Source organism: Oncorhynchus keta, chromosome 21, assembly GCF_023373465.1.
Source record: "Oncorhynchus keta strain PuntledgeMale-10-30-2019 chromosome 21, Oket_V2, whole genome shotgun sequence".
NCBI classification, from domain to species: domain Eukaryota; kingdom Metazoa; phylum Chordata; class Actinopteri; order Salmoniformes; family Salmonidae; genus Oncorhynchus; species Oncorhynchus keta.
This window is the reverse complement of record NC_068441.1, coordinates 38,119,837-38,132,934: the sequence shown is the minus strand read 5'-3', so window position 1 is coordinate 38,132,934 and position 13,098 is coordinate 38,119,837. Positions and strand designations below refer to the sequence as shown.

General features: G+C 42.8%; 1 protein-coding gene across 1 annotated transcript in view; it reads left to right on the top strand.

The window, feature by feature from the left end:
* Positions 1-12,508, top strand: part of LOC118400534 (interferon-induced protein 44-like) — a 31,108-nt gene extending 18,600 nt beyond the window's left edge. Inside the window, exons 5-8 of the mRNA XM_052473832.1 lie at positions 9,362-9,511; positions 9,712-9,883; positions 10,042-10,142; positions 11,096-12,508. Coding sequence (XP_052329792.1) covers positions 9,362-9,511; positions 9,712-9,883; positions 10,042-10,142; positions 11,096-11,269 — 597 coding nt within the window. The 3' untranslated portion in view covers positions 11,270-12,508. The remainder of the gene's footprint in view (positions 1-9,361; positions 9,512-9,711; positions 9,884-10,041; positions 10,143-11,095) is intronic.
* The last annotated feature ends 590 nt before the right edge of the window (positions 12,509-13,098 follow it).

Below are 13,098 nucleotides of genomic sequence, written 5' to 3'. Positions count from 1 at the left end.
GTCCACACGTGTGGAGCCGGCACAGGTTTCACCAGACTGCTAACCAGATCCTCTGGTCGAATGTTGAGCAGAACACACTTGCACAACATCTCTCTCATCTCTCTCTCTCCCAACTTCTCCATTGCCTCCCTGACAGTCTCTGGCTCTCCCAGCTCCATGTACCCCCCCCCAAAAAAAATAATCTTGGGGTTTCTTTGGCAGTGGACTGACGACACGCTCCTCATGGCGAATGCGAGGAACCGGCATAGGACATATCGGGCTGGGGAGGCGCACTGGAGATCTGGTGCGTGGAGCCATCACAAATGGCACCGGACTGATGACCCGCTCTTCACTCTCCGCTGCTCGACCGGCCACCCCTTATGCATCCGCCCCCCAAAAATATTGGGGTTGTCCTTGGGCTTTCTGTGGCTGGGAACCCTTTTGTAGTCCCGTGATTATCTGTAGACGCTGCCACATACGTCTTGTGTCTGAGCCTGTAGTGGCTTCCTTTCCTTTTTACCATAGCCACTGCCCAAGCCTGAAGCGGGGTTGTTTGGAAACCTTGAGTGTGGACTGTATGCGTACCAAACGGCCAAACATTCAATGACATCCAGAGATATGGTGCAACAAACATGTTTATTCTTCTTATATCTAACAAATAAATGATTCTCCAATCAACTTAAATCATAGATTACTTCCGCATCTAGCAAGGACTCTCTCCCCTGAAGGCCCAACTTCCTGCCTTTATCCTAACACACTTACCACAATACAATGAATAGGCAAGAGGGGGGGCCAAAAACTGAATTACACTAACAAATGAATATATCTCAATCAGGCAAATATAAATCATAAAAATATAATATAATATTTCATCATATACATTAATATATTTACAGAAATATACATTGAGCTCTGTATGTTCAGTCTTTTATACAAATATGTCCAAATCGGCTCTAACATACCGGCCCCTAATTGCACTGCACTGAATGCACAACAATTACTTAATATTCAAACGTAGAGCCAATACACAAAACATTTTATACCAGAATACCAGCACTATTACAGTTCATAGCTATATACAAATATACAAGGTGCCATATAGGAAAATAGTCCATAGATCTCAGTCTGAGTTGAAGTGTAAAGGTGTTCAACTTCCAAAAATGTCAAGGATTTGACATCCAAAAATGTATGACATCAAAGAATGTAAGAGTACGACATCAACTAATCAGAGGTGCACGTGATTCTAAGATGGAGGAGTGTGTGTGTGTGTGTGTTTCACTCCGTCGCCTCAAGGAGCAAACAGAGTTTATCGATAGGCCTCTAAAATATTGGTCTTAGTCTTAACCATGACGCTCCGGACAAGACCTTTGACCCCTGGCAAAGCCTCCACCACACGCCCCATTAGCCAAGAGTTCCTTGGGGCAGTGTCATCGACGATGACCACGAGGTCACCAGGACTGAAGTTTCTCTTAGTTTTGTTCCGCTCCTGCATAAGTGGAAGATACTCCCTGATCCATCTCTTCCAGAAGAGTTTAGTGATATATTGTACTTGTACTTCCATCTCCTTCGTGAGTATAGGTCGCTTCTCTGGAATAGTCCTGGTGGCAGGACTGGCTTAGCTTTCAGATGAAGCAGATGGTTTGGAGTCAGGGGTTCTAGATCATTAGGGTCATTTATTACAGTAGTGATTGGTCTGTCGTTCATAATCGCCTCAACTTCACACAAGGCTGTCTGCAAAGCCTCATCAAGTACTTGCTCTTTAAGGACTAAATAGAGGATCTTTTTCACCAGTCGGATCAACCTCTCCCATACCCCCCCATTGTGGGCTCAAGAGGGAGGATTGAATGACCATGTCACTCCTTCCTTCAGTAATTCATTTGAATCTTGTTGTGATCCAGTGCTTTCAGAGCTTCTCCTAGCTCTCTGTGTGTTCCAACAAAGTTGGTGCCATTGTCTGTTCTGATACTGGTTACTGGGCCCCTTCGACAGATGAACCTGCGCAGGGCATTGATGCAGGAATCAGGTAACTAGCAACTTCTAGATGGACAGCTCGACTCACAAGGCAAGTAAAGATCACACAATACCGCTCCACATGAACGCGGCCTCGCTTCACCTCTATGGGGCCGAAGTAATCTATGCCCACATGGGTGAAAGGCGGCAAATCAGGTGACACCCGATCTTGTGGAAGGTCGGCCATCTTCTGTTCTCCAGCTCTAGCTTGCATCCACCTGCAGAAGACACAGCTCTTAAGGATCTTCCTTGCTAAGGAGTTGGCACAGGGTATCCAATATCGCTGGCAAAGTCTAGAAAGCATGTGACCTCTCCCAGAGTGGCCAACCTGCTCATGGATGTGGAGTAAGATCAGTCTGGAGATGTAGGAGTCTTTGGGCAGGATCATAGGATTCTTTAGTTCTGTAGGCATAGCAGCTTTGCTAACCTTCCTCCTACTCTCAGAATGCCATTGTCAACAATTGGATCAACATTGTTTTCCTTTCACAACTAGTGCAATTTCTTGTTTAAAGTGCTGTCGTTGCTCAAATCGAATGATGACCTTTTCTGCTTCATCTAGGTCATCCACAGACAGACTTTCTTTTCCAAACGTCAGTTTGAACTTGTCAATTTGTTCCTTCAGTGAGTTTGTCAGACTGATCTGATCTTGGATCAGTTTGAGAGAGATTTTTCCTTTTCTGGCTTAACTGTAGAAGACGTTTCTTCAGTTTCAGCATCCAGGCAACTGCTTTCTTCAAGCTGTTCCAGGTTGAATAGTACTCAGTTTGCTGGTTGGACTCTTTTCTTCCACACTTGTACTGTTTACGATTATGTCTTCTCACCTCTGGATCGTCCGGAGGGATGGAGCTAAGCTCCTCAGGGACTTTCGGCCATTGAGTTTCAGGTTTCTCCAGGAATTCTAGTCCTTTGCGCCATCTCTTTGAGTTCAGGAACATTTCAACATGTAATCCGAGGCATCATCGGCTGGGTTGTGTTTGGAGATCAAATACCTCCACTGTTTTGCTTTCGATAGGTCATGGATCATAGCAACCCTATTAGCCACAAAAGGTATGGAATCACTTGGTATCATTGCGGATGTATTTTAGCACAGACTGGCTGTCCGTCCAAAAAGTTGACTTCTCAAGTTCAATCTGGAGCTCCAACCTTAACATCCTGTCCACTCGCACTGCCAATGTTGGTGCAGCAAGTTCCAGTCTGGGGATTGTCATCTGCTTGAGTGGAGTCACCCTTGATTTCCCCAGTATGAATGCAATGTGAACCTTTTCCATACCGTTTGTGAACCTAAGGTAGTTTGCCGTGCCATAACCTTGTTCACTTGCATCACCGAAGTGATGCAGCTGTGCAGTCTTGACTTGACCAAAGTTCTCAGGCATCATACACCTGTCTATCTGGAGAGCTGGTCCAGCTCTGAGAGCCATCTCTGCCATGAAATAGAGTGTTCTTCAGGGATGACTTCATCCCATCCACACTTTAGCTTGCAGAGCACTTGAAGAATTTGCTTTGCCTTTAATACAAATGGGGCGAGGAAACCTAATGGATCATAAATATAGAGTTGACAGTTGAGAGAATACCTATTCTTGAAAGGGGTCTGTTCTTGACAGTGACTCGGAAGGTAAACGCATCACTATCAATGTTCCATCGGATTCCAAGTGCTCTTTCAACAGGCAGCTTTTCTCTGTCCAGGTCCAGTTCTTTTATCTGCTTGGCTTTGTGTTCATCAAATCAAATTTTATTTGTCACATACACATGGTTAGCAGATGTTAATGCGAGCGTAGCGAAATGCTTGTGCTTCTAGTTCCGACAATGCAGTAATAACCAACAAGTAATCTAACTAACAATTCCTAAACTACTGTCTTATACACAGTGTAAGGGGATGAAGAATATGTACATAAGGATATATGAATGAGTGATGGTACAGAGCAGCATAGGCAAGATACAGTAGATGGTGTCGAGTACAGTATATACATATAAGATGAGTATGTAAACAAAGTGGCGTAGTTAAAGTGGCTAGTGATACATGTATTACATGTATTACATAAGGATGCAGTCGATGATATAGAGTACAGTATATACGTATGCATACGAGATGAATAATGTAGGGTAAGTAACATTATATAAGGTAGCATTGTTTAAAGTGGCTAGTGATATATTCACATAATTTCCCATCAATTCCCATTATTAAAGTGGCTGGAGTTGAGTCAGTGTCGGTGTGTTGGCAGCAGCCACTCTGATGGCCTTGAGATAGAAGCTGTTTTTCAGTCTCTCGGTCCCAGCTTTAATGCACCTGTACTGACCTCGCCTTCTGGATGATAGCGGGGTGAACAGGCAGTGGCTCGGGTGGTTGATGTCCTTGATGATCTTTATGGCCTTCCTGTAACATCGGGTGGTGTAGGTGTCCTGGAGGGCAGGTAGTTTGCCCCCGGTGATGCGTTGTGCAGACCTCACTACCCTCTGGAGAGCCTTACCGTTGAGGGCGGAGCAGTTGCCGTACCAGGCGGTGATACAGCCCGCCAGGATGCTCTCGATTGTGCATCTGTAGAAGTTTGTGAGTGCTTTTGGTGACAAGCCGAATTTCTTCAGCCTCCTGAGGTTGAATAGGCGCTGCTGCGCCTTCTTCACGACGCTGTCTGTGTGAGTGGACCAATTCAGTTTGTCTGTGATGTGTATGCCGAGGAACTTAAAACTTGCTACTCTCTCCACTACTGTTCCATCGATGTGGATAGGGGGGTGTTCCCTCTGCTGTTTCCTGAAGTCCACAATCATCTCCTTAGTTTTGTTGACGTTGAGTGTGAGGTTATTTTCCTGACACCAAACTCCGAGGTCCCTCACCTCCTGCAGTGTGGTTGAGATTGCATCGTCTGTGGACCTATTTGGGCGGTAAGCAAATTGGAGTGGGTCTAGGGTGTCAGGTAGGGTGGAGGTGATATGGTCCTTGACTAGTCTCTCAAAGCACTTCATGATGACGGAAGTGAGTGCTACGGGGCGGTAGTCGTTTAGCTCAGTTACCTTAGCTTTCTTGGGAACAGGATAGAAACCAGCACAGTGCGGCTGTTGCTGACCCACTTGGTCAATTTGAACCCACCCTGAGAGCACACATCCCTGAGGTTTTTTTGTGAGAGCTATGGCTTGTTCTTCTGTGGCCACTGACTTGAGGCAGTCATCAACATAGAAGTTGGACTTGACTGTTTGAATCACCTCTTCATCGTACCTCACAGTTGTCTTCTGCAGTCTTTCGCAGTGCAAAGTTTGCACAACTTTGAGAGGATATAGCATCGAAAAGATGAACCGTCATTCTGTACTCCTCCAATCTTTTGTTAGTATCACTGTCCGGACATCATAGGAATCACAGGAAGTCTAAGTAATCTTCATGGACACGTACTTGATGGAACATTCCTTTGATGTCTGTCATCGTGGCAATGTGCTCTTGACGAAATCTTAGCAAGACTCCTATAAGCGTGTTTGCCAGGTCAAGGCCTTGAAGGAGTTCACTGTTAAGAGATGTACCTTTATAGGATGATGAACAGTCAAACACCACTCGTATCGTTCCTTTGCACTTATGGTGAACGCCATGGTGTGGTATGTACCATACCTTGCCTTTCTCTCTGAGGAGCTGTTCTTGTGGTACCTTCTCGGCGTAACCTTTTGTTATCATCTCTTCCATGAAGCCTTTGTACTCTGCAGCGTAACCTTTGTCCTTCTTGAACTTCCTGATAATATTTAGAGCCCGCTGCTTTGCCATGTCACGATTGTTTGGCAGGACTACATATTTTTCTGCCAAAATGCAACGGTAAGTAGTAGTGATGGTCTTTGAGGGTTATGGAGCTTGATACGATCTCCATAAACCTACGATCCTCAGCTGACATCTCACTTTTCTCTTCATACCCTCTCTCAGGGAAGTCATGGTTGTACTGATTTACAAGAAGAACCCCCAGGTCGGCCATTGAGATACGATTTGCCATCACCGTAGGATGCCCAGATTGGTACAATTGTTAAGAGGACCGTTCATAAATAGTCAAGGCAACGGATTGTATGCAGTGAAAACCCTCTTTGGATGGGTGATGATTTGCCAGGGTTCCATTGCCTTTGGAGCATTTACGCCAATCAGGAGTTTGACGTCGGCGTCAATTTCCTTCAACTGAATCTCTTTCAGGTATGGCCAACTTTTGAGATCTTTGAGTGGGAATATTCTCTCTTGTCACTGGGATCTTATTTTGGGTGTAGACCTTTGGTAATGCAAGAAATGTGTCACCTTCCACATTGCCAATCTCTAATCCAGATATCTCAAAGCTCTTGGTAGGACTCTCCTGCCCCATTGTGCGTAGCAGAATTTCAGTCTCACTGCCTTTAGCTTGCAACTGCCTCATGAGTCTCTCCGTAAAAAAATGCTGAGCTACCAGAATCAAGAAATGCATAGGTTAACGCAGACTTGCTTCCATTTGCCATCTTTACTTGAACTGGCACAATCGCAAGTACACAATCTGTACCGGCCCCGGTATCTTCACCAGCTTCCAGTGAAACAAGAGCACTGCTGGCAGTCTCCTCCCGCTTTACTGCTACACCCCTTGTATCTGCCTTTGAATGACAGTAGAGAGATTATCATGGCTGGTATTATGGCTGATACCCGCAGTGTTGATTCTGTGTTGATTGCTAGACCTTGATGTTGGCTGCTGAAGGGTGTGGTTTATGACTGTTTTCCGAATAGGTTTTGATGGCTTTGTGGTCGGTTGTTGTAAAACACTTTGTAGTGGGGTCTTTGGAACTACACCTAATGCAGCAAACTCAACAGGTGATGGTTCAGGTTCCTTATAGACCTCAGGTTCCTGGCTCTCAAAATAAGAGTTCATTCCATCTTCTTGGCTTAGAAAATGGGCTGCCACAGCATGGAATTGAGAAGTTGACTCAACACTCTCCAGGACCTTTAGTTTGGCATTATATGCTGCTATGTCCGTTTCCAGTGGCATTTTTTCCATCCTAACATTCAGTTGAGCTTTCTCCAGTTCCAATGCATGCTTGTCCTGTAATGATGCTTGGCGAGCTAGTAGAGCTGCTCGTCCTGCCTCAGCTTTTAGGCGTGCAGAGGACACTGAGGAAGCAGTCTTAGAATACTTTGTTTTCCTTGATGTTTTTGACACATTGGAAATGCTGTCGTGTGGTCCAATGAGCGTTTGGGGCTCGATTTCAGCTTTTTTCCACCTCTTTCAGGAAATGTTCATAAGTTCTCATTCTTGGTTGATAATAGTTAATGCTCTCCTGTTCGTGTTCCTCCTCTGTGACCAGCTCTAGCACAGAACCATGAGCATTCTTAAAGTCATTGAGAACAGCATGAAATGGTTCAAGACTCATCCACAGTTTCAATGTTTCCTCCATCAACAAAAAGGGCTTTTATTTCATTCATTTTGCGTGTACACACTCCAAGTTTGCCTCTCCGGCTGCATAGTGAGTGAATTTAGATGCTCCTCTGCCCTCTCCAGTGGAGTCTTATTTGGGATTTCATCCTCCATCATTCACTTTTAGTTCACTCAATTTACAATGACACAGTTGTTGGTTTTTGATTGTTAAACGTAATGCCCCTTTAGACCTTTAATGCTTTAAAAAAACACAGTCCTCCATTTCAGCATATTGACCAATTTTGAATTGAACATGTGCAAGTTCAGCATTTTTGATGCGTTTTAAACATTTCATCCCATTATAAGTTGTCCCTTTAATGAAGTTCAAACACGCAGTATCTTTAGATTCATTGTTGATGCATTGCATTTCCAGGTTAGGCCAAATATTAGACATAAGATTAGGCTACATTGTGCGTATGATCTCAGTGTTTCCCAAACTTAAACTTCTTAATTGTTTTCACAAAGCTGTGTTTTGAATTCCATTCCCAAGTTTATCAAACATTCCAATTAAAAGCACATTTGCGCTTCCATAATATGCATGATCAAACGATCGTATTGAACAGGGCAGCTCATCCATTCGCACTGTCCTTACGATCCGAATGCAATTACGAATAGAACAATATCCAGCGTGTGTCCGAACCGGAGATTTCCTTCCGATAGTAATCCTTCACTGAGTTTTTTTGACTTGAATGTAGTGGCTTCCTTTCCTTTTTACCATAGCCACTGCCCGAGCCTGAAGCGGGGTTGTTTGGTACGCATACAGTCCACACTCAAGGTTTCCAAACGGCCAAACATTCAATGACATCCAGGGATATGGTGCAACAAAAATGTTTATTCTTCTTATATCTAACAAATAAATGATTCTCCAATCAACTTAAAGCATAGATTACTTCCGCATCTAGCAAGTACTCTCTCCCCCGAAGGCCCAACTTCCTGCCTTTATCCTAACACACTTACCACAATACAATGAATAGGCAAGAGGGGGGGGGATGCAACTCCACTTTGTCTCTATACTGACGTTTTGCCTTATTGCCTTTTGGAGGGAATGACTACTCTTTTTCTATTCTTCCATATTCCCAGCTACCTTGCCATGTTTCAATGTGGTGGTTCACGCTTTCAGTTTTGCGCAAATGCTGCCATCTATACACGGTTTCTGGCTAGGGTAGGTTTCAATAGTCACAGTGGGTACAACCTCTCCTATACACTTCCTAATAAACTCAGTTACCATTTCAGTGAATTCGTCAATATTATTCTCGGAAGCTACCCGGGAACATATCACAGTCCGCATGATCAAAACAATCTTGAAGCGCGGATTCCGATTGGTCAGACCAGCATTGAATAGTCCTTAGCACAGGTACTTCCTGTTTGAGTTTCTGCCTAAAGGGAGAAGCTAAATTGAGTCGTGGTCAGATTTGCCGAAAGGAGGACGGGGAGGGCCTTGTAGGCATCCCAGAAGTTAGAGTAACAGTGGTCTAGTGTTTTAGCAGCGAGTGTACTCCAGTCAATATGCTGATAGAATTTAGGCAGCCTTTTCCTCAAATTTGCTTTGTTAAAATCCCCAGCTACAATAAATGCAGCCTCAGGATATGTGGTTTCCAGTTTGCATAATGTCCAGTGAAGTTCCTACCACATGTTGCGTCATGCCAAAGAACAGCCCTTAACCATGATATATTGGCCATATACCACATCCCCTCGGGCCTTATTTCTTAATTCTACTGTTAAGTTACGTACTTTCAGTTGAGTAAACCAAAATGTTAGTCTTGCACGTTTACTTTGTGCACCTTTTTGCACTTTGCACATTTTGGGGTATTGTGTCCCAAATAAATTATATATTTGTGCAGTCGGGATGTTTTACTATGTTTCCGAGTTCTATAATGTATCATTTATAGATAATTCTTTATCTATAATTCTATAATTCTATATCTATAATTATCTTCAAACATAAACATTTAAGTGATGTTATTAAATAAAATGTTTCTTTTTAGTATAAGACACACTACTTTCAAGGCCGAAAAGGAGAAAAACGTCTGCCCTTTGCATTCAATGATGTCATGGGTCTGGAGACACAGAAAAATGGGTTGCACCCTGATGACATCATCAATGCTCTGAAGGGCCATCTACCTGAGGGCTATGAGGTAATTCACGCACGCACACACACACACACACACACACACACACACACACACACACACACACACACACACACACACACACACACACACACACACACACACACACACACACACACACACACACACACACTAGCCAAAGATTCAAATGAATTAGATGTAAACAAAGTAGTATCATCTGACAAGTTTGATCTTTCCTTGGCCAGTTCAATCCTTTACACCCGCTATCGGACCAAAAAGAAGAATACATTCAGAATCCCAGTTTAAGTGACAAAACTCACTGTCTGGTCAGTGTTGTGACAGCAGACACAATCTCTCGCATGAATAAGGAAGTCATAGACAAGATGAAACACATCAGGGCAGAAGCCAGTAAACTGCGTAAGTAAGCTCATCAAACCCTTTTGTTTTTTAGCGTTTCTAATGTAATCTCAATTATTATCTCAATTTAGCTGTAGTAGTTTTTGACTTTTTAATATTACATGACAGTATTACCTAAGTTAGTCCTTCTATTAATTAATTCTACATTTCTACGGCAGAAATCCCTCAAGTTGTTGTCATGACCATGCCAGACAAGGCTTGTGAGCTGGTGAACAGGGATGTGAAGAGAATCTACTACAGCAAGGCAATCAAAGATAAGGTAAATCACTGCAGAGCTGATGAAATTTCACAATGGCCACGTTCCAGGCTGACTACATTGCCAAATCTCACAATGCCCGGATAAGATTTTACATATCAGCTGACCACACCATATGATAAAGCTGTACCTTTGATGCCCAAAGGTACAGTTGATCAAATCAAATCAAATTTATTTATATAGCCCTTCGTACATCAGCTGATATCTCAAAGTGCTGTACAGAAACCCAGCCTAAAACCCCAAACAGCAAACAATGCAGGTGTAAAAGCACGGTGGCTAGGAAAAACTCCCTAGAAAGGCCAAAACCTAGGAAGAAACCTAGAGAGGAACCGGGCTATGTGGGGTGGCCAGTCCTCTTCTGGCTGTGCCAGATTATAACAGAACATGACCAAGATGTTCAAATGTTCATAAATGACCAGCATGGTGAATAATAATAAGGCAGAACAGTTGAAACTGGAGCAGCAGCACAGTCAGGTGGACTGGGGACAGCAAGGAGCCTTCATGTCAGGTAGTCCTGGGGCACGGTCCTAGGGCTCAGGTCAGTTGAAACTGGAGCAGGAGCATGGCCAGGTGGACTGGGGACAGCAAGGAGTCCTCATGTCAGGTAGTCCTGGGACATGGTCCTAGGGCTCAGGTCCTCCGAGAGAGAGAAAGAAAGAGAGAAGGAGAGAATTAGAGAACGCACACTTAGATTCACACAGGACACCGAATAGGACAGGAGAAGTACTCCAGATATAACAAACTGACCCTAGCCCCCCGACACATAAACTACTGCAGCATAAATACTGGAGGCTGAGACAGTTGATGACATGGCACGCAATTGGTTGATGTAATGCAACATCTGCAATATAGTCAACCTGGAAAGCGACCGTTAAATCTTGGTTGTGCTAACCTGATCCAAAGATCATCCCTCATGCTAAATATAACCAGCCCTTTTTGTCTTCATCGTTTCTCAGATGCAGATCTGCAGTAATGAGCTGGGCGTTCCAATGAACTGCATCCTGCCTGTGAAGAACTACCATGAGGAGGGGATGATGGATGAAGACATGGACATCCTGATCCTGAACGCCATGACTCAGATTATGAACTTCGCCAACGACTACATCTGGGACCTCCAACAACATGCATGAGATTGTGTCACACGCTAGGAGATTAGAGAGCCATGCAGTACATAGCCTAGATTTGATTTCAGAGTAATTCAAGGTTAATGTAGTCTTTTTCCCCCATAGGAAATAGGACATTTGTTTTCGAGGCAGGATAAAGTAACATTGGAGGGAAAGTTGTCCTTCACATTTTTTCATATTGTGGTTGTATCATTTAACTTAATATAAAAGCCTAAATATACTGTTTAAAGCCACAATATGCACCTACGTGACAAACACCTTGAAAGAATGTGCATGCACTGGATATGCATTATACTACTTTAAACTATACATGTAACACCCAACAGTGTACACTTGCATTAGATAAGCTAATATCCTTGCTGTATTGCAAAAACATGATGCAGATAACTCACATTGATTTTATATCAATCATTGTATTTTTCAATATTTGATGTGATGTTATAGTTGTGTTTTTTATGCTTTTCCCTGGTAAAAATAAATAAATATAGGATTTCACTACAAATTCAATTTAGAACAATAGAAAATCCTACACGATTTTGGAACCTATCCTAAAGGATTCCAATAGGACTGGTTCCAAAATCTGATGGGATTTTTCTATTGGATTCTTGTATTGGATTCCTATAGGATCCTATAAGATAAAATCCTATAGGATAGAATCAAATCATATAGTATTTGTCACATGCTTCGTAAACAACAGATGTAGACTAACAGTGAAATGCTTACTTACTGGCGCTTCCCAACATTGCAGAGACAAAAAAAAGATAAATAATAGAAAAATAACACAATAAATAAATACACAATGAGCAACGACAACTTGGCTATATACACGGGGTACCAGTACCAAGTCAATGTGCATGGGTACAAGGTAATTGAGGAAGATATGTACATATAGGTAGGTAGGGATAAAGTGACTACAGGATAACAGGATATATAATAAACAGTAACGTGTTAGTGAAAAACTGGTCAATGCAGATAGTTAAATAGTTAACACTACCCAGACTAACTATTAAGCAGTCTTATGGCTTGGGGGTAGAAGCTGTTCAGGGTCATGTTGGTTCCAAACTTGGTGCATCGGTACCGCTTGCCGTGCAGTAGCAGAGAGAACAGTCCCATAGGACTGGTTAATTATTTTTGTTGCCTGTTTTGCATGCTATTTGGGCATTAATATGTGTCACATATCAGTTTCCAAACAATGTAAAATACATATATATATTTTTTGAGTTAATAAAGTCGCATACAAACATTCTCTTTTTTGCTTTCTTGACTACAGCAGCACCATAATGCAGGTGTTTCAGCCTAACTCCGTGCTTTCTGTGGTTAGCTGAAAATACGGAGTGTAGCGGTTGGTAAATGTTCTCTAGTTGCGCCGTGATTGGCTCAGAGTTCTGTCACTCATGGGGACACTATGTCGCCACAAAATCTACAGGGAGGGCTTGAAAATTCAGTGCAAAGGCGTTACTGCATTACCTGGTTGAATCCAGGCTGCATCACAGGCTGTCATTGTAAATAAAAATGTGTTCTTAACTGACTTACCTGTTTAAATAAAATAAAAAATTTGAACATGATCAGTCTAATCAAAGGTACGGTAGATATAATGTGATTTGACATAATTGTATCTGTGGCCAATGACCTTGAGCCTTCATGGATGGGCACTTCTAATGTAACTTTATGGAATTTTTATTTCATTGTTATTTATTTAACCTTTATTTAACTACGCAAGTCAGTTAAAACTTCTTCAAGATCGTTGGGTCCCCTGCGGGACGTTGAGCTAATGCATGCTAATGCGATTTGAATGAGGTTATAAGTTACAAGAATATTTCCCAGGGCATGGACAT